Source organism: Muscardinus avellanarius, assembly GCF_963383645.1.
Source record: "Muscardinus avellanarius genome assembly, chromosome: 3".
Taxonomy (NCBI): Eukaryota; Metazoa; Chordata; class Mammalia; order Rodentia; family Gliridae; genus Muscardinus; species Muscardinus avellanarius.
The window spans coordinates 83,540,574-83,561,071 of NC_137788.1; the positions used below are offsets into that span (position 1 = coordinate 83,540,574).

Consider the following 20,498-nt stretch of genomic DNA (forward strand, 5'->3'; position numbering starts at 1 on the left):
TTATCATTCTTTTGTTTTCAACTGTGACTGGATAAAGTAATCAAGAATTGAAAACGTGATAAAAAAATATTATCTTAAAATAGTTGAGGGTTTTTTCCCTTAAATGGTCTAAGCTGGGATGGGCCTCTTTTACACAAACTTGTTTTTATTCCGAGGGGCATATGATGGATCTGTCAGTCAACTTTATTTCCAAATAGAAATCCCCATATAAACTGAGTCAATCTGTATTAAATTGTGTGATATTTTGATCTTCAACAAATAAATAAAAGGGAGATGTAAATACTGTATTTTGCTTGGTGAATCTTAATTGCGAAATTTCTTCTTTTTTCGAAACTTCTTTCCTGCTGCATTTGCTGCTTTTTCGGCCATGATTTCTGAGTATTTCCTTCGATTATATCTGAAAAGAAAAACAAACCTGTATGTTCTAAAGTACAATACATTAGAAGTTAATACAACCTTAAGGAAAGAGTTCTAAGCCTCAGAACTTTTGCATTTTCATGTTTACCACATATATCCTAAGTTGTCAACATGTCAGGAGCCATGCTAGGAATGAGGAGAGAATGCTGGGTAAGCTGGCCATAGCCACAGTTGCGCCCTCACAGAGCTTGCTAAAGATCCATGTACTATATCCATCTATTAGGCAACATTAAATACAGGATGTAAATGTGGGATAAAAATGCAAAAAGAACAAGGCAAACCAAAGTTTCCATTTACCTAAAAACAGTATGATATATAGTTCTTAGAACCATAGAAAACATACAGAGCTATAGTTTCAAAGTGTGAATTATGGACAAGACCCCTTTAAGAGATCTATTAGGTAAAAACTACTTTTGAGTATACAGTGAACTTTCACAGAAACTATGTGATGGTTACCTGCAGAAAAGATGTGAGGCTCTGTCTTTATGCCAGGTATGAAAGAGATTTTCATTAAGTTACTTTCATGAAAATATATATTCATGTTAACATTTAATAGGTTACATTTTAATGAGATAATAGTTACCTGAAAATTTTCAAGTTTATGCACTTTTTTTTTTGGCAGTGCTGAGGATGGAACCCAGGGGCCTTTTACCTCTGGGCTACACTCCCAGACCTATTTTATATTTTATTTGGAAACAGGGTCTCACCAAGTTGCTGAGAGCCTCACTAAGTAGCTGAGGCTGGCTTTGAACCTGCGCAATCTTCCTGTCTCAGCCCCCCAAGTACTGGGATTACAAGCGTGTACCATAACGCCTGGCTATGCACATTTTAAAGAAAAGCATACTCAATGGAAAATGAAATTATAAATTCTATTACCTTCTGAATTCAGAATCAGCCAACAGTTCTTCCACAATAGTTCTTTTCCTCTGCTTCTTGGGAATTCGTGAATGGTAGAAGTCAGCTGGATTATCAACAATGGTTCCAATCTATGAATAATTGGTGAAAATAAGTCATACAATATTAATGCCTAGTTGCTTCCATACTACAGTGTAGCATTAACAGTGTATTTATAGAAAGGAGTGGAAAACACAAACCTATGTTCCAAGTTTATCTTGCCCCCCCCCGCCCCTGTACTGGGGACTGAAGCCAGAGACATTCTATCTTCAAGCTAAATCCCCGGCCCTTTTTGTGTTCTGAAACAGGGTCTTGCTATTTTGCTGACAGTCTTGCTAAGCTGCTTGAGGCTGGTCACCAACCTATGATCCTCCTTGGTTTAGCCTCCCAAGTACTGTGATTACAGGTGTGTGCCACTATGGATGGCCTGCCTTGCTATTTTTTTAAGCAAAAACATATCACTTGTTGGCATACTGGTGCTACTGATGACATTTTCTTGGTACTGAACGTTGAGCCCAGAGGCATTCTACCTGAGCTACACTCCCAGCCCTATTTTTTTTTTTTTAAATGGGTCTTACTAAGTTTCTAAGGCTGGCCTTGAATCTGTGATCTTCCTGTATCAGCCTCCCAAGAACTAGAATATAGATGTGTAACACCATGCCTGCCATTTCATTAAAATATACATAGTAGATTCTAAATTTCATTTTTATTAATTCAGTGCTAAACATACAGTTAAATCCATGGTAAACAGTAAATGAGAAGAGTGAAACAGTTCTTATAAACTTTTTTAGTTTCTCAATATAATAAACTATATGCAATTTCTTTTTCTTTCTTTCTCTCTCTCACTCTTTTGTTGTTGTTGCAGGGATAGAACCCAGGGGCATTCTACCTCTGAGTTCTAGTCCCATTCTGATTTTTTATTCTTTTTTTTTTTCTGTGTGTGTGTGTGTGGTACTGGGGATGAAACCCAGGGGCCTTCTACCTCTGAGCTACACTTCCAGACCTATTTTATATTTTATTTAGAAACAGGTTCTCACTAAGTTGCTGAGAGCCTAAGTACCCAAGGCTGGCTTCAAACCTACACAATCCTCCTGTCTCAGCCTCCTAAGTGCTGGAATTATAAGTGTGAGCCACCACGCCCTGCCTGGCTTATTATTCTTATTTTGAAACAAGGTCTCACTAAGTTATGGAGAGCCTCACAAGTTGCTGAAGCTGGCTTTGAACCTGTGATCCTTCTCTCTTAGCCTCCTAAGTATTAGGATTACAAGCATGTGTCATCATGCTAGGCTTATATGCAAATTCTTCTACATACTGATTTGATCTTCTAGGTTATCCTAAATACTATCAGCTTAGAACCTACTTAGTAGCTGCTCTGCATTTAGTTTATTCAACTGAATATTTAGTTTCTGCCAGTGAGGGGCCTGCAATCTTAAGATCCAGACAAGAAACTTTTAAAAAACTAAGGTGTAACATAAAAAACACTGAACAAAACACTAATCAGTGCTCTGAAGACTGAGTGACCAGGTTCTACCTAAAGGAGTTAAGGAAAAACTGACAAAGGATGATATTTTAGCATGAATTTGTATAGGTAAAATCTTACCAAGCAAAGAAGAGGCAAGCATATGCAAAGTCAAAGAATGCAGACTGGTATATGTTCTAAGAAGGAGAACAGCTGAGGGGGCTATATAACAAAAGAAGGACTGGTGAACTGGTTTGGATACAGATTGTGAAAGACCAAATTAAGAGGTACAGACTGCCTTGTAGGTCCTGAAAATTTCTCATCAGGGGTGTAACATAAACACATTTTTTTAAAGAACACATCTGGCTACAATATGAAAGATGGATTAGAAGGGAAAGCAAACTTGGAGACTAAACACTATTACAGTAATCCAAAAAAGTGACAATAGGCAGTGAAGAATGAGAACTTGAGGTTGAACAAACTGAACTTTCATCAGAAAATACTTTTTTTGTGTATGTGGTTGTGAGGACTGAGCCCAGGGGTGCTCTACTCCTGAACTATACCCTCAACCAGACTTTTATTTTGAATCATGGTCTCACTAAGCTGTTGAGGGTGGTCTCAAACTTGCGATCCTTCTGTTTCAGTCTCCCAAGTACTGGGATTATAGGCCTGGGCCACCAAGCCAGAGAGAAAACACTTAGAAAAGCAACTTTTTAATGATTTCCAGAATTTGCAGGGGGGTATTCCTCAACCTTGAAGAGAGAAAGGGACTGGCACAAATGACTCGCTCTTTCTCTCCCCAACCTACATGGACGCTGGCTCTTAGGCTAGTACTATTCTTGCACTTAGCTACTGATCCTTAAGTTCAGTAAGTCTAGAGAGCTAATCTGAAAATCCAGGTTCCATTTTTAACACGGTCCTTTAGAAGGAAATCATCACAGGCTGGTGGCTGTCTGAATTGTGTTCTAGATATTATTACATGGCATAAACTAATATGGTCCACATATCAGGTGTATGCAGTATATATATTTTACCTATTTTAGTAAACAGAAAGAGCACTACACTACTTTTCTAAGTAAAACTTGGAATATAACCAGAATATAACCACTCTTCTGTTTGTTCGTACCTGGAAATACTTAGGGAAGCCATCTCTATCATTTTTCTTGTAGAACCTTTTTGGGTCCATGCTTGCTCTCATCTTCAGGGCTTTTAGATCATTCTTCAGTTCATCTGTCAATTCTGGAGCTTTCATACCAAACCAGCCATCGCCTGCTGTTTTTTCTCGCTCTTTCTAAAAAAGATTTCAAAATTAAAGTCTAACATTCGTAAAACTAAGAACATTTACAACTCATTTTCTCTAAAATTATTTAGAAAAACTTAAAAAATTAAAATTGCGACTTTATAGAAAGGATTCATTTCTAGAATCTTCTTTAAAAATAAATTCAATCCAGATTTTATGTTCATAAAGAACGGCTCCTTAAATTTTCTTCTTGCAGTACTGGAGATCAAACCCAAGCACTAAGCTAGATCCTCAGTCTTGTTCTGATTAAGTTGCCTGGGCTGGCCTCAAACTTGCAATCTTCCTACTTTAGCCTCCCAAGTAGCTAGGATTGCAGGCATGTTGCCACCATTTCCAGCAAACACATTTTTATTTAGTCACCCAGGTGTCTCAGAAAGCCATTTACTCCAAACTAGTCCATAAATTTATATTATTTCTAAAATAAAACAAAATTGTTATTCTTCTGAAAATTCCTAGCAGGTATTTTGTTTCATTTATACAAAAAATATTTATTCAGTGCCTACCACCTGCCAGGGTGCCACAGATTAGTGACATTACTAAGTTACCATCCTCAACTCTACTCAAAGTTCCCTGATAACTTTTATGCTTATGAGTTTTAATAGCAGACAGAAACAATCATTATTTAAGTAAAATAGTTTCTCTTCTCTCATTTGTTAGATTAAAAAATTTTTGTCAGATTTAAACAGACCAGTTCTTAGTTGGTTACATTAAATTCCTGACAGGACTGCAACAGAGTCCCTAGTCTTTAGTAAATAATACTTAAAAGTCAAGATAATGTAGACAGTGAACCAGTATGTTGGCTGTCACTGTTTTTTAAGGCACATTAAAAAAAAAAAAAGCTATATCTGTGTGCAACACTTTTGGCTGCAAAGGTATAAAAATTCATATTAAATGTGTTAATGGAACCGTATTTTATGAGCCTTAGATATCTGTAATAATTTTTTTGGAACCATATATATATAGCTATAAATCAATAAATTATATGTAGTTTAATTGTACAACTACATTTCATTATCTGACGATACAAACAGTAAACATTCTAAGTACTGAAAGTCAATGTACTTACCCTGCGTTTTTTCTGAAGTTGATGTTTTGACTCACTATATGGTGGGACACAATCCTTTTTTTCAAAATCAGGAGTAATGACGGCTTTCTGTAAAAGCTATAAAAAAATGGTTTTCATATAACTTTTTCAACAAATTTTTTTTTGTACAGTGCTGGAAATGGAACCCAGGGGCATTGTAACTCTAAGCTATACCCCCAACCCTAGTTTTTAGTCTTTTGATTTTTGAAACAGGGTCTCACTGAATTGCAAAGGACCTTGCTAAGTAGCTAAGGCTGTCCACAAACCGCAGTCCTCTGGTCTCCACCACGCCCGGCTCTTCATTCTTATTTTGAAACAGGGTCTCACTAAGTTGCAGAGGGCCTCACTAAGTAGCTGAGGCTGTCCTCGAACTGCAATCCTCCTGTCTCAGCCTCCCAAATGCTGGGATTACAAGCGTGTGCCACCACACCCAGCTTAGAGGCAACATTTATTTAATACATAATTAAGACCTTGTTCTGTGTCAGATCTTACACACTTTAAAGCACATGATGTACTTATTCATATCAAAGTCAACCACTAAACCAAGCATGGGAGGGAGTGAGGTGAGAACTGGGTGGGGGCTGGCTGGGTGATATGTGCATTTATGCCTACACAAGTTTTTTACCCCATTATGATGTATAAATAGAATGCACCAATTAAAAAAATTAAATCTAAAAAAGAAAATAAAAATAAAAAAATAGGGCTGGGGGTATAGCTTGGAGGTACAATGCCCCTTGGTTTTATCCCCAGTACCATCAAAAGAAAAAAAAAAATCAGATCTATACTGGGGTGAAAGGGAGGCCAAGGCATAGGGGTTGTTATGTTAAAGAATGTAACCCAAGCTGTGCATGGGTGGTGCAAGCCTGTAATCCCAGTACTTGGGAGGCTGAGGCAGGATGATCATAGGTTCCCAGACAGCCCTCTACAACTTGTTTCAAAATAAGGAATAAAGATATGTCTGGAGATGTAGCTGGGAGGTAGAATGCCCCTGAGTTCCATCCCTAGTTCAGGAAAAAAAAAAAAGAATGTTTCCTAAGGTAGAACTGCATTGGTTTGGGAAAGAGCAAGGTAAGAACAAAGCAGGTAGAGTCAAAAGTAGTAACAGAGAGGCAACTTGAAGGCTCCCAGGAAGCACTAAAGGATGTAAGCAGAAGAAAATCATGGCAGATTTGTCTCAGAAAGAGAAATATGAAGTTTGGGGATGCTTGAAAAACAAAGAATATGAAAGCAAGACTGTAAGGTTACTAGAGTAACTTAAGTGAAAAATAAAGGTCTATACTACCAGGTGAGAGTGGCTCAAAAATTAGGAAGGCATCATTCTCAAAGCTGGATAATTGACTACAAAAGGGAAAGAGACTTTGATGTCATTAATTAGCACAGAGGGAGAAGCTAGTTCAGGTAGGAAAGAGGAGGAGAAAAATTAGCAGATAAAGTGCCTGAACAGCCGGGCGTAGTGGCGCACGCTTGTAATCCCAGCATTCGGGAGGCTGAGACCTGAGGATCATGGTTTGCGGACAGCCGCAGCTTCTTAGTGAGGCCCTCTGCAACTAAGTGAGACCCGGTTTCAAAATAAAAAGAATAAAAAAATAGGGCAGGGGGTGTAGCTTGGAAGTCGAATGCCCCTGGGTTCCATCCCCAGACCCGAAAAATAAATAAATAAAGTACCTGAGCACATCTAAATGAACAGACTCCTAGACTCAAAGTTCTGAAGTTGAGTCATCAAGGTTAGAAAATATAGACCTTGAAAGAAACCAGTTCAAGATGTTGGCTAAGCTAAAGATTTGGGTAAGATTATTCTAATTCCTTCTGAAATTATAGGCAAAAAACTGTATCTACATGCAAATACACATTTTTTTCCAGGTGAGGGAGGCAGCACTCAGAACTTTTAGATTCTCGACAGGGTTGAGAACAGTTAAGAACTAAAAGTATAGCAAGAAAAGAGAAGAAAATAGAATCCTGGGATCGTAAATGGTGAATAGAAGAGAAACACTGATCCCAAGTTAATTTAATTTTCAACATCATCTTTTTATAGAGGGATATGTATTTTTATTTTATTTATTTTTTAGTACTGGGGATGGAACCCAGAGGCTTTCTACCTGCAGGCTACACTCCCAGACCTATTCTTATATTTTATTTGGAAAAAAGGTCTCACTAAATAGCTGAGGCTGGCTTCGAACGTGTGCAATCCATATCAGCCTCCCAAGTACTGGTATAAGTGTGAGCCACCAAGCCTGGCTAGGAATCCGTATTTTTAAAAAATAGTTTTAGCAAGACAGGAAAAAAAAGGAAATTAGGTCACTGTAATTTTACCATAGAAAATCAATATTTTTCCAAAGACTAAACATTTCTAGAAATAACACTTCTAGAAAAGGAAGGAGATTTCATATAAACTCACCTCATTTTTCTTTTTCTCCTTGAGCTGTGTTAGGATTCTCTTGTTAGACTGTAGTTTGTCTGCATTGAAGTTAATATACAAACCACCCAACTGCTTGATACTCAGACCAGGGTCTATGCTGCTACTTGTCAGCTTCAGACTGAAAAAGCAATTCTCATTTAAAGATCAACTTATTACATCAAAATGGAAAGATTACATTAAAAAAACCGTGTATTCTAGGGCTGGGAATGTAGCTCAGTGGTAGAGCACTTGGCTAACAATGTGTGAGGTTCAATTCCCCATACTACAAGGAAAAAAAAAGTATTTTTCTTCCAGAAATGACAAGGTGTATCTTATTTTTACAATGAGCTCCCAATGGAATAAATGTATTTTTAAGAATCTAGTACATTCAACTCTAGAATGAATAATGAATTATAGAGGGAATTGGAGAAGGGCTAAATGAGTGAAGTGTGCATGCATGGCCTCTACCATCTTGTACTCCACTAAAACGTATGACTACAATGTACCAATTATGAAAAAAATAAATAAACAGGATGTGGTGGCACATGCTTGTAATCCCAGCATTCGGGAGGCTGAGACTGAGGATCACAGTTCACAGACAGCCTCAGCTACATAGTGAGGCTCTCCGCAACTTAGTGAGACCCTGTTTCAAAATAAAGAATAAAAAATAGAGCAGGGGGTGTAGCTTGGAGGTTGAATGCCCCTGGGTTCCATCCTCAGACCCATTAAACAAATAAATAAATAAATAAATAAATAAAATATTGAAAAAAAGAAAAAGTTAAATAGTAAAAAATAAATGAATTAAAAAATGCTTTATAAAAGCCGGGCGTGGTGGCACACACTTGTAATCCCAGCATTTGGGAGGCTGCGACTGGAGGATAACTGTTCATGGACAGTGATCCTCAGCTACTTAGTGATCCTCAGCTACTTAGTGAGGTCCTCTGCAACTTAGTGGAGACCCTGTTTCAAAATAAAGAAAAAATAGTGCAGGGTGTGTAGTTCGGAGGTCAAATGCCCCTGGATTCCATCCCCAAACCTGCAAAAACAACAACAACAACAAAAAAAAAAACTTTATAGAACCCCATTCAAACTTATTCCCAGTTTTTTTTTTTTTTTTTTTTTTTTTGTGGTACTGGGGATGGAACCCAGGGGCATCCTATCTCCAAGCTACACCTTCCAGCCCTATTCTTTATTCTGGAACAGGACCTCACTGAGTTGCAGAGGGCCTCACTAAGTAGCTGAGGCTGTCGGGGAACTGCAATCCTCCTGTCTCGTGCAGCACCACTCCCGGCTCGTTTTTCTTAAAAAGAATTAGGCTATATAATGTCGATAGATGCCATAAAGAGATTTAATAGTTACAGAAAAGAGGAGGAAATATATCAGGCAATTCAGCTCAATTTTATATAAAGGTAGAGTTAATAAACGTCCAGCCTTAAAACAAGTAAGATACATTCTACTACTCTGAATTCCCAAGTTATTAAAACCTGAATTCTCTCCTGGGCAACTAAGGGCACTTGGTAGTGTCTCCTAATCAGTGAGTCTTTTTTAAAAAGGAGCTTTTAAAAAATATGTCATACCTCAGGTTTACCAAATCAGAATCTGCACTGGTTTGAGCTCCTACTATATTTACATGAGATTTCTACTTATGTAATCAAATGGTCTTTTTAATTTTTTGCGGTACTGGGGATTGAACCCAGGGGCATTCTACCTCTGTGCTACACTCCCAGTCCTATTTTTTATTTCGAAACAGGGTCTCACTAAGTTGCAGAGGGCCTCACTAAGCTGCCGAGGCTGGCCCCAAATCTGCAATTCTCCTGTCTCAGCTTCCCAAGTACTGGGATTACAAGCATGTGCCACCCTGCCCAGCTAAACAGTCTTTTTAAAAAGCAGATACAGCTGGGCGTGGTGGTGCACGCTTGTAATCCCCGCGCCTGCCCCCAAATTAGAACTTTTTGATGATAATGGATAGGGTTATAGGTGATTATTTTTCTCATACTTTATTTTTTCAATTTTACAATGGACATATAGAGCCAGGTGTGGTGGCAAACATCTATAATCTCAGTACTTGGGAGGCTGAGACAGAAGGATGATTAGGTTCAAAGTCAGCCTCAGCAACTTTGTGAGGCCCTCAACAACTTAGCAAGACCCTGTTTAAAAATAAAAAATAAAAAAATAGGGCTGAGAGTATAGCCTGGAAGCTTCAATTCCCAGAACAACAGTAAATGAAATGAAATGAGATAAAATAGGGCTAGGGATATGGCTCGAAGGTAGAATGCCCCTGAATTTAATCCCCAGTACCACCTGCAGTCACATACAAAAACTTACAGTTTAGGGCTGGGCATGGTGGTGCACACTTGTAATCCCAGCACTTGGGAGGCTGAGACAGGAGGATCGCACGGGTTCGAAGCCAGCCTCAGCTACTTAGTGAGGCTTTCAGCAACTTAGTGAGAACCTATTTCCAAATAAAATATAAAATAGGTCTGGAAGTATAGCCCAGAGGTAGAAAGCCCCCAGGTTCCATGCCCAGTACCATACACACATACACACACAAAACTTACAGTTTAGACTTTGTGTTATTTAGTATGTCATCTTCATCACTAAACTCATCTTTATTTTTGTCATTGTCTGACAGTTCTTCACTGTTTTCGTTCTCTTCTTCCTCTTCTTTTTCTTCCTCACTGGTAATTTCACTTGCCTTATCTTCCTCTTCCAAGTAAAAATTTTTATCAGCACTCAATCCAGGAGTTTTGTCAATAACAAACAAGGTATTATCACATGACATATTTTCCAAGCCTCCACTTACTGACTCCTTTTGGCCACTATTTTCAACAAAACACAGAGTATCTTCTTCATTGTCACTGTTTTCAGACTGTTGGCTTTCATCACTGCTGAGAACTAATAAAACAGAATCACCTATATCCTGAGAAGTGTTGAGCTCAGACCTGTACAGTTTTGTATCACATTCAAGATCTACATGCCGTGTACTATTGTTTTCACGGACACCTGTGCTTGTGGAATCTTCATCATCACTACCACCGCTAACACTGAGCTTTGTCAAGTCTGTTTTCATGGTGTTCTGTCTTTCTTCACTCCATCTGTCCATTTCCACAACTGCAAATGACTGAGCTAATGATTTCATTATAGCTTCACCATTGAAATTTAAGTGTTCTGATGTGGTTTTGTTATTTTGTGGGGTTGAATGTTTCTGAGACATTAACTGCTGAAGGCTAGTGTCCTGAAGTTCAGAATGGCTCTTAGACTGAAGACTTTTCTCAATTTCTTTTCCCTCAGCTAGTATTCTGTTGTCTTCTTTATCCAAATCAGTCTGGTTTTCCTCTCTTACATAAATTTCATTATTACAGAAAGTTGGCTTATTTACCCGAGGTGATTTTGTTGGTAACTGAGAATTGCATCTAATATCTTCTGAATTCACAGATGTAGCCACAATTTGCTTTTCATTTCCTGGTACAATGTTAGTATCTTTCTTTTCAGTTTGTGCTTTTAATTTCCTCAGTATATTCCTGGTTGATCTCCTAGTTGCAATTCCAGAGCATGATGACTCTGCATCAGATGTAGCTTCTGCATCTGATTCCTGGCTTGGATCTGTTAGAGATTTAGCTTTACTTCTTTTGGTTCTTGCTATTTCTGAGGAAGGCACAATTCTAGAGATATCTGAAACATTAGATTCTGCTTCAGAGACAACTTCTTCAATGAGAGGTTCATTTATTGGAGTTATTATCTGCTTCTTCCTAACACTGGATGCAGGGCTGGGTGCAATTATGATCTGCCTTCTCCTAGTTATTCTTAGAATGGGCTCCTGGATCTCAGACACAGAAGAACAAATTGACTCTGCTTCAGAAGTCTCCCCATCAGCAGATGGTTCAGTTATCTCTGCTAGTAAGCCAGTAGTTCTGCTCGTCCTCTTTCTTGTTTTAGGAGTTCCAGGGATTATACTTTGTTTCCCAGCAGTTTGTGACTCAGCAATATTTTGGTCATTAGATTTAGATTCCTTTCTGCTTTCCGTATGTGCTTGAATCCCTTCAGCAGATCTCTGCAACCCAATGAAAACACACTATAATTTAGATAGGGATGGGAAGGGCAAAGCAAATGAAATACTTCCTCCAGGGGCAAAATTTAAGAGGACACTACAAAAAATCCATAATCAAGATTAAAAAAAAAAGATTAAAATCCAAATGCTGAATCCAACCCTTTATGTGCCTTAGCTTAGTTCTGTATCTGACTTCACAAATAAAAACTGAGAGATAAATTTCTCCACTGAAAAACATTCAGATCCCATATACAGAGTAAGACAGAGAAAATATTAACTCTAAATAAAGATGTGTTCGTGAACATGTTATCGTTCATAAACAATTACACTAAAAATGATGCAAGTGGCCACTCTCCTCGTCTTGTACCCCCAGTTGCTTGCTTCCTCACATCACAGTATCCAAAGAATATGGCAGCGGGTGACCAGCCACCAGGCGGCGTCACTGCCGCTCTCCCTAAGTCAGAAGTAGTTGGGGCTGGGCCAACCAACGCCAGGCTTCCCACGTGAAAACGATGTCTTCCTCTCCACCCCGATAAATGACGCTTGCGCAGGGTGGCCGGAATTAATCCTGGTAGGGCAACAGGCTTAGACGGCCGGAGCTTGCACGTGCACTGCGGAGGTGAACAACCGAAGGACAGCTACCTAGCCTCCATGACATACTAAGAATCGCCGCAAAAGACTGCAGTGAAGCCCAGATAGTTTTCCCCGCCAGGGCAGGCGCAGGGCCCCGTACGCCGCGGCTGCGGCCGGCCTACGCCCTCCCACGGCCCCGCGCCGCCCTCTGCGCCGCCGCAGCCCCTGAGCGCGGCCCGGAGGCGGCGGGGGAGCGCGCGCGACCCGGGACCCCCTACCTTCTGCTGGGAACTTGCAGCCGACGCGACTTGGTCCCCGGGCCGAGCCCGTGAAGACCTGGTGACCACCATCTTCCGACTCCCAACAGCCACCACGGCTTCCCTCTGCTCCGGCGCGCCGGATGTGCGTCAGAGCAGGGCCTCGCGGGAGTTTCCCGCGCTGATCTCGGACCTCGCGAGAACTCGGCCGCGTCTCGGCCCGGCCCGGGCCCGTGCCGTGCGCGAGCTTGGGGCCCGGGTCGCGGCTGCGCCGGCGCGGGAGGCTGTGCCGAGGAGGCAGCGACGGTCGCAGGTCCCGGAGGCCCTCGTCCCCATTTTACTGGAACAGACCTGAAAGTCGCATCATTCACTCCACTTTCCAATCGATGTTCAGTAGGAATTCTAAAGGTCTTGATGCAGTCACGAGCGTTTGGTTATTTGTGCTTTTTTTTTTTTTTTTTTGCGGATCTGGGATGGAACCCAGGGCATTTCTACCTCCGAGCTACACCCCTGCCCTATTTTTTATTCTTTATATTGAAACAGGGTCTCACTGACTTGCAGAGGGCCTAAGTAGCTGAGGCTGTCCGCGAACCGCGATCCTCCCGTCTCAGCCTCCCGAATGCTGGGATTACAAGCGTGCACCACCACGCCCGGCCTGCTTCCTTTTCATTGTGTGCTTGTGTGTTGGTATGAAGCTAATTATAAGTAAAATAAGGTTTAAAGACTTGGTTGGGATAAAAGGATGTGTTTAGTGTCCCCCAAGAACTTAGAGATTTATGAAGCTATGTACCCTAAAAGTGAGATGGTGTTTCAGTATTAAGAATAAACAGAAATGTAAAAAAAATCAGTAAAGGAGAGGGATAAAGTTTTTGGTTTTTGCAGTAAACGGAAGAGGATAGCCAAGATTAAATTTTTTTAATTTTAATATAAAGAGTAGAGAAAGAATGTTTGAGAGGATGCTAGGGGATTGAGAAAATACTTAAATTATTATTGGAGCCAGGCGTGGTGGTGGCACAAGCTTGTAATACCAGCGTTTGGGAAGCCAAGACAGGATCACAAGTTTGTGGACAGCCTCAGCAACTTAGGTCCTTTGCAACTCAGTAAGACCCTGTTTCAAAAAAAAAAAAAAAAAAAAAAAAATAGGAGGCCGGGCGTGGCACACGCTTGTAAGCCCAGCATTCGGAAGGCAGGAACTGAGGATCGCAGTTGGCAGACAGCCTCAGCTACTTATGCCCTTCACAACTCGGTGAGACTGTTTCAAAAAATAAAAAGCCGGCCGTGGTGGCGCACGCTTGTAATCTCTGCTCTTGGGAGGCTGAGACAGGAGGATCGCTCAGGTTCAAAGCCAGCCCAATTTTTTATTCTTTATTTTAAAACAGGGTCTCACTAAGTTGCAGGGGCCTCACTAAGTAGCTGAGACTGGCTGAGAACCTGAGATCCTTCTGTCTCAGCTTCCCAAGTACTGAGATTACAAGCATGTACCACCACTCCCAGCTGAAAACTAATATTTTTCTTAAAGACACAACACTCCCTTTTCAGCAGGCACACTGTCCCCTGGCTGAATAGCTCTTCTCAGTTTCCCTTGAAGCAAGATGTTTTAGTGACCACGGCTTGGCCAACGTATATTCAATGTACAGTTCTAGGGACGTTGTCTTAAAGGAGAGTAGACTCTCCCTAATTTATTAAATTTCACTTTACTTCCAGGAGAGTTGTTTTCTGTTCTTCAGGCAGCAATTCTGTGTCAGGAGGATGCAGAATATGCTTTAGAGAAGGCATAAGAGTGAAAAAGGAAAAAAAAAAAAGTGTTATTGACAACCTGAGTTGCCGTAATAGCTCTCATCACTACTTCTATATATTTCTTTCCCTGAAAACAGATTTTTATAGTCAGAATTCTTTGGAGATTTTCTACTTGTAGCTGAGCTTAATTCCAATTGAAGAACTGCATAGGAAATAGAGAAGGTGGGATTAGCCACAGAAGAATGCATGCTCCTTTAAGGCAAAAGGGAAGAACTGATACTTGAAACAGAGACGTGAATGCAAGGAAATTCTAGAAGAGAGAAGAAAAGAGGAAGGGATTTTTGATAACCCTGATCTTCATAAGTATGTGATTTGTCTCAGAAGACTGAGTAGGTTTAGATGGACTCTTGGAATGAGGTAAGGAACAAAAAGAAGGACTTTTAGTAGGGCCAAGTGGTAGCGAGACTGTAAGAAGCAGAAGAGAAGAGGAAAAGGTTAAGTGGAGCGGTTAAGATGGAGGGAAGGAAAGTGAGCCAGTTGGAGGTGGGTAGTGGAATTCAAAGCAGCAGAGAATTGCATCAATCATAATAGTATTGAGTACTTACTAAATGCTGGATACTATTTTAAGTATTTTGAATATATTCACTCATTTAATTTCTGTAACAGCTTTAACTTGGGCAAATGCATTAAAGTAGAAATTAAGATGACACGGGTGGGCTCTAGGGAAATAGGAGAAATTAGAAAATCAGTGTGTAATATTTACTTGTAAGCATAGGCTCTTTCAAATTAAAAAAGAAAAAAGGGGGAAAAAAGCTCACCAAACTCCCAAAATATTTAAACTATAAGGTCAAGAAATAAACATAAAACATTAAAGCTTAAAATGTTAGTACTTGCCGGGCATGGTGGCACACGCTTGTAATCCCCACGCTTGGGAGGCGGAGACAGGAGGATTGTGCAGGTTCGAAGCCAGCCGCGCTGGCTTAAGAGACCCTGTTTAAAAAAAAAAAAAAAAAAAAAAGGTCTGGGAGTTGTAGCCCAGGGGTAAAAGGGCTTCCAGGAACCCCAGTACCACCACCAAAAAAAAAAAAAAAAAAGTTAGTACTTATTCATAATATGAGAAAAGAGAGCTAGTCTATCAAGTCTGTTGACCACAGGCAAAATGTGTTCTGGTTTTGTTTTGCATGGGCTTACCACATCTGTTCTGTTCTTTGCCTACTTTTTTTTTTTTTTAATCCAATGTGCATTTTGGCCAAATAATCAGTTTTAGGTAAATGCAGTATAAAAATACAGTAGTGCTAGCTGGGCATGGCGGTGCACATGTGTAATTAGAGTACTTGGGGGGCTGAGACAGGAGAATCACAGGTTCGAGGACAGCCTTGGCAACTTAAACCGTCGGCAGTTTAGCTAGACCCTGTTTCAGAAATAAAAAATGAAGCCAGGCGTGGTGGCGCATGCTTGTAATCCCAGCATTCGGGAGGCTGAGACCGGAGGATCGCGGTTCGCGGACAGCCTCAGCTACTTAGTGAGGCCCTCTGCAACTCAGTAAGACCCGGTTTCAAAATAAAGAATAAAAAATAGGGCAGGAAGGTCCAATGCCCCTGGGTTCCATCCCCAGACCTGCAAAAAATAAAAAATAAATAAAAAATTGAAATAAAAAATAAAAAGGGCAGCCAAGCTTTTTGGTGCACACCTGTAAATCTCAGCACTTGGGAGGCTGAGACAGGAGGATTGCAGGATGGAGACCAGCCTCAACAATTTAACAAGATTTAGCAACCTAGGGAAATCCTGTTTCAAAAGATAAAATAAGCCGGGCGTGGTGGCGCACGCTTGTTATCCCCGCGCTTGGGAGGCGGAGACAGGAGGATGGCGCAGGTTCGAAGCCAGCCGCGCGCTGGCTTAGGAGACCCTGTTTCCAAAATGAAAATGTAAAAATAGGTCTGGGAGTGTAGCCCCGAGGTAGAAGGGCTTCCAGGAACCCCAGTACCACCAAAAAAAAAAAAAAAAAAAAATAAGCTGAGCATAGTGGTGCATACTTGTAATCCCAGCATTTGGGAGGCTGAGAAAGGAGGATCGTGGTTCAAGGATAGCCTCAGCTACTTTAGGGAGGCCCTTTGCAATTCAGTGGAGACACTCTTTCAAAATAAAGAATATAAAAGCCAGGGATGGTGACGCCTATTTGTAATCCCAGCATTCGGGAGGCTGAGACAGGAGGATTGAGGTTCGAGGACAGCCTCAGCTACTTAAGCCCTTTGCAACTCAGTGAGACCCTGTTTCCAAATAAAAATATATAAAATAGGTCTGGGAGTGTAGCCCGGAGGTAGAAGGACTTCCAGGAACCCCAGTACCACCAAGAAAATAAATTAAAAAAAAAATAGGGCTGGGGATGTAGCTCAGAGGTAGACAGTCCCTGGGTTCCATCCTCAGTACGAAAAAAAAAAAAAAAAAAACCCAAAAAACAAACAAACAAAAAAAAAAACAAACCCTTAAACGGAAGGGTCAAATCTCTAGAATTTTAGGAATTGGCCAAAAAATTACTGTTTTAGTGCATGAGCTAGCTAAAAATACGTAGTATTCCTAGTCATTCTGCATTACTAGAAAATCTTAAAACTTCGATCTGTAAGATGGCCCTCAGCAATCCAATCTCCTGGCCTTCATACTCCTTAAGGGGGCAGGACCTAGTAGCTTATAATGAAAAGAACGTGGCAAAAATGATGGGGGTAAAAATGATGAGCGTCACTTTTAAGCTTATGTTAAGAAAAAAAAAAAGCTGGCTTCTTGATCTCTCTTGATCGTTCCCTCTGGGAGAAGCCAGCTGTATCTGTGAGCGGGCCTGTGGAGAGAACCATGCAGCAAGGAACTGAGAGAGGCTTCTGGATATAACCAGGGGCAACTGAGGCCCTCAGACTGACACCCCGTGAGGAGGTGAGTCCTGCTCACAACCAAACAAGTGAGCTTGGAAGCAGATCAGCCATCAAGTCTTCACATGAGACTGCAGCCCTGGCACACCGCAACAGAGACCTCAAGGCAGCAGATGCCGCAACAGAATAGTACAGCAGTTTTGTCTGTGTCAAAATTTCTTGTACAGAAGTAATTCAACATGTTCCCTTTGTGTCTAATTTCTGTCACTCAGCATGTCTCTGAGATTCAGCCACATTATTGTATATTTACTGCCAATTGGTGTCTTATTGTATGACTATACCTCAATGGATTTATCCAGTCAACTGTTGATAGATACTTGAGTTGGTTCTAGTTTTCAAGTATTATGAGTAAATCTATTATTCTCATGAAAAAATATTTAGGCATGAAATTATCGTGTCATATGGTAAGTACATGTTTAATTTTATGCCGAATTGTTTTCCATAGTAGTTTATATATATGTATGTGTGTGTGTGTGTGTGTGTGTGTGTGTGTGTGTGTGTGTGTATAGATAGATATAGATATATAGATATATAGATTTTTTTTTTTTTTGCGGGTCTGGAGATGGAACCCAGGGGCATTCTACCTCCGAGCTACAGTCCCTGTCCTATTTTTTATTCTTTATTTTGAAACCGGGTCTCACTGAGTTGCAGAGGGCCTCAGTAAGTAGCTGAGGCTGTCTGCGATCTGTAATCCTCTGGTCTCAGCCTCCCCAATGCTGGGATTACAAGCATGAGCCACCACGCCCGGCTTATTTTTTAGTTATTTTAGTGATTTTATATATTTTTTAGTTATTTTAGTGGTTTAATTTGCATTTCCTGATTACTAATGATTTTGAACATCTTTTTTTTTTATTCTTATTTTTTTGTGGTTCTGGGGTAGAACCCCGGGAAATTCCTACCTTTGAGCTATACTCCCATCTCTATTTTATTTATATTTTTAAACAAGGTCTCCCTAGGTTGATGAGAGTCTGTTTACTAAGGCTGTCCTTGAACCTGTGTCCCTCCTGTGTCAGTCTCTTAAGTATTGGGATTACAAGCATGTGCCACCACACCCAGCTGTTGAGGATCTGTGTGTGTGTGTGTGTGTGTGTGTGTGTGTTACAGAGGGTGTAACCCAGGGGTTTTCTACCTCCGGGCTTTACTCCCAGACCTGTTTTATATTTTATTTGGAAACAGGGTCTCACTAAGTAGCTGAGGCTGGCTTTGAACCTGTGTGATCCTTCTGTCTCAGCCTCCCAAGGGCAGGGATTACAAGTGTGCACCACCATGCCTGGCTATCTTTAAATATTCAAACTGGCTATTCAGATGTTCTTTGGAAAAAAGGTGTTCTGATGGTTTGTCTAGTTGCTTTATTATTAGGTTGTAAAAGCTCTTTACATATTACAAGTATTTTTTCGATTCTGTGATTTGTCTTTCCTCTTTCTTGATGCTTTCCTTTGAATCATGGTTTAAGTAAAAATGATTGTTAAATTTATTTTTTTATCCATGTTTCATATATTCCAACTCTGACTTAACATTTTCATTTTTAAAAGTATCTTTCAAATAAAAATATTTAAATTTTGATTGTCCATTTATCAATGTCTTGATTCATGTTTTTTGTGCTATTAGAAAGCTGTGCAGACAATTTTAATTTTCTTCCTTTGCTATAATTCTGTACACATTGCTGGGTGTAATTGGACATGCTTGTAATCCTAGTACTTGGGAGGCTGAGGCCAGGAGGATTATGGTTCACAGTCAGCCTCAGCTACTTAATGAGGACTTCTGCAACTTACTGAGACCCTGCTTCAAAATAAAGAATAAAAAATAGGGCTGGAGGTATAGTTCAGAGGTAGAATGCCCCCGAGTTCAATCTCCAGTGCTGCAAAACAAATATCTCATATACATCAAAATGAATTGAAAATTTTTCTTTTTTTCTGGGAATTGAAAATTTTTCTTTTTTTCTGGGAATTGAACCAAGGGGCATTCTACCTCCAACCTACACCCCCAGCCCTATTTTATGTTTAATTTGGAGACTGTCTCACTAAGTTGCTGAGAGCCTTGCTAAATTGCTGAGGCTGGCCTCAAACATGTGATCCTCCAGTCTCAGCCTCCCAACTGGGATTACAGGTGTGCACCACCACTTCTGGCCTGAAGTTTTCAATTAAAAAAAAAAAAAAAGCAACTGGAGAGAAAGGGCAGATTACTGCTAGGGACAGAAATCCAGGTTTTCACCAGCAAGAGTCAGTGCTGGAAGACAATAGAATTCTATAATGTCCATGATCACTGAGGATTAAATAAAAATAAACATTTTTAGACAAATGGGACCTACGAAGTTTACTGTGCAATAACCTTTGAAAACAGAATTACTAAGAACATACTTAAGGAAAAAAGTGAACTTAAAAGGAGAATTCATGAATTAATAAGCAAAGAAACAAAAGGAGAGAACAAGTAAAAATTATTGTAAACCATGAACCTTCTATGTACAGTGTACCCACAGACTCACCAAAATCATGTCACATTACAATTTAGACATTGCTGAGGAAACACATGAAAGGTTTTCACTTCTCTAGCATTGGAACTGCATAAGGCCACATCCTGATGTACTTAGTAGAGTTGGGCACGTTTTTTTTTTTTTTTTTTGCAGTACTAGGGATTGAACCCAGGGGAATTCTACCTCTGAGCTACACCCCCAGCCCTACTTTTTAATCTTTATTTTCAAACAGGGTCTCACTAAGTTGCAGAGGGCCTCACTAGGTAGCTGAGGCTGACTGCAAACCCGGATTCTACTGTCTCAGCCTGCCAAGTACTGGAATTATAAGCATGTGCCACCATGTCTGGCTAGTTCAGAGGTAGAATGCCCCAGAGTTCAATCGCCAGTGCTGCAAAACAAATATCTCATACACATCAAAATGAATTGAAAATTTTTTTTTCTGTGTGGTACTGGGAATTGAACCAAAGGGCATTCTACCTCCAAGTTTAATGTGATGTTTCTAGCCAACATTACCTGCTTTTGCCCCCAAAGATGCTATTCTTTTCTTTTTTTTCTGGATTATAAGCTTGCGCCACCATGCCTGGCTCATTCCTTTCTGGTAACAAGTCTTTGAAGGTATTCTCATTGAATTTATAAATTTACATATAAACTGCTTCACCATGCAATAAGAATGTGTGTGTGTGTGTGTGTGCTATTAGAGATTGAACCTAGGGGAATTATGTCTCGGAGCTACACCCTCAGCCCTATTTTTTATTCTTATTTTATTTATTTATTTAGTGGTACTAGGGATGGAACCCAGGGGCATTCTACCTCCAAGCTATTTTTTTTTAATTTTGTGCCACTTTATTAATAGAGTATACCCATTTGACGATGGCCAGTACTAGAATTTGAATCATAAATATCTAAAAATTTTCAGTTCTGTGTAAAGTGGATAATAAAATGTTTA

General features: G+C 40.2%; 1 protein-coding gene across 1 annotated transcript; it reads right to left on the bottom strand.

Annotated features, from left to right (window-relative positions):
• Nucleotides 1-303: 303 nt before the first annotated feature.
• On the bottom strand, nt 304-17,263 carry DNTTIP2 (deoxynucleotidyltransferase terminal interacting protein 2; the record flags this gene model as incomplete). The annotated part of the gene is made up of 10 exons (XM_080691474.1): nt 304-397; nt 1,294-1,403; nt 3,897-4,061; nt 5,137-5,232; nt 7,550-7,688; nt 10,108-11,600; nt 12,083-12,208; nt 12,258-12,752; nt 14,126-14,188; nt 17,171-17,263. The coding sequence occupies 10 exons, from the start codon at nt 17,261-17,263 to the stop codon at nt 304-306; spliced, it is 2,874 nt and encodes a 957-aa protein (XP_080547600.1).
• Nucleotides 17,264-20,498: the final 3,235 nt, after the last annotated feature.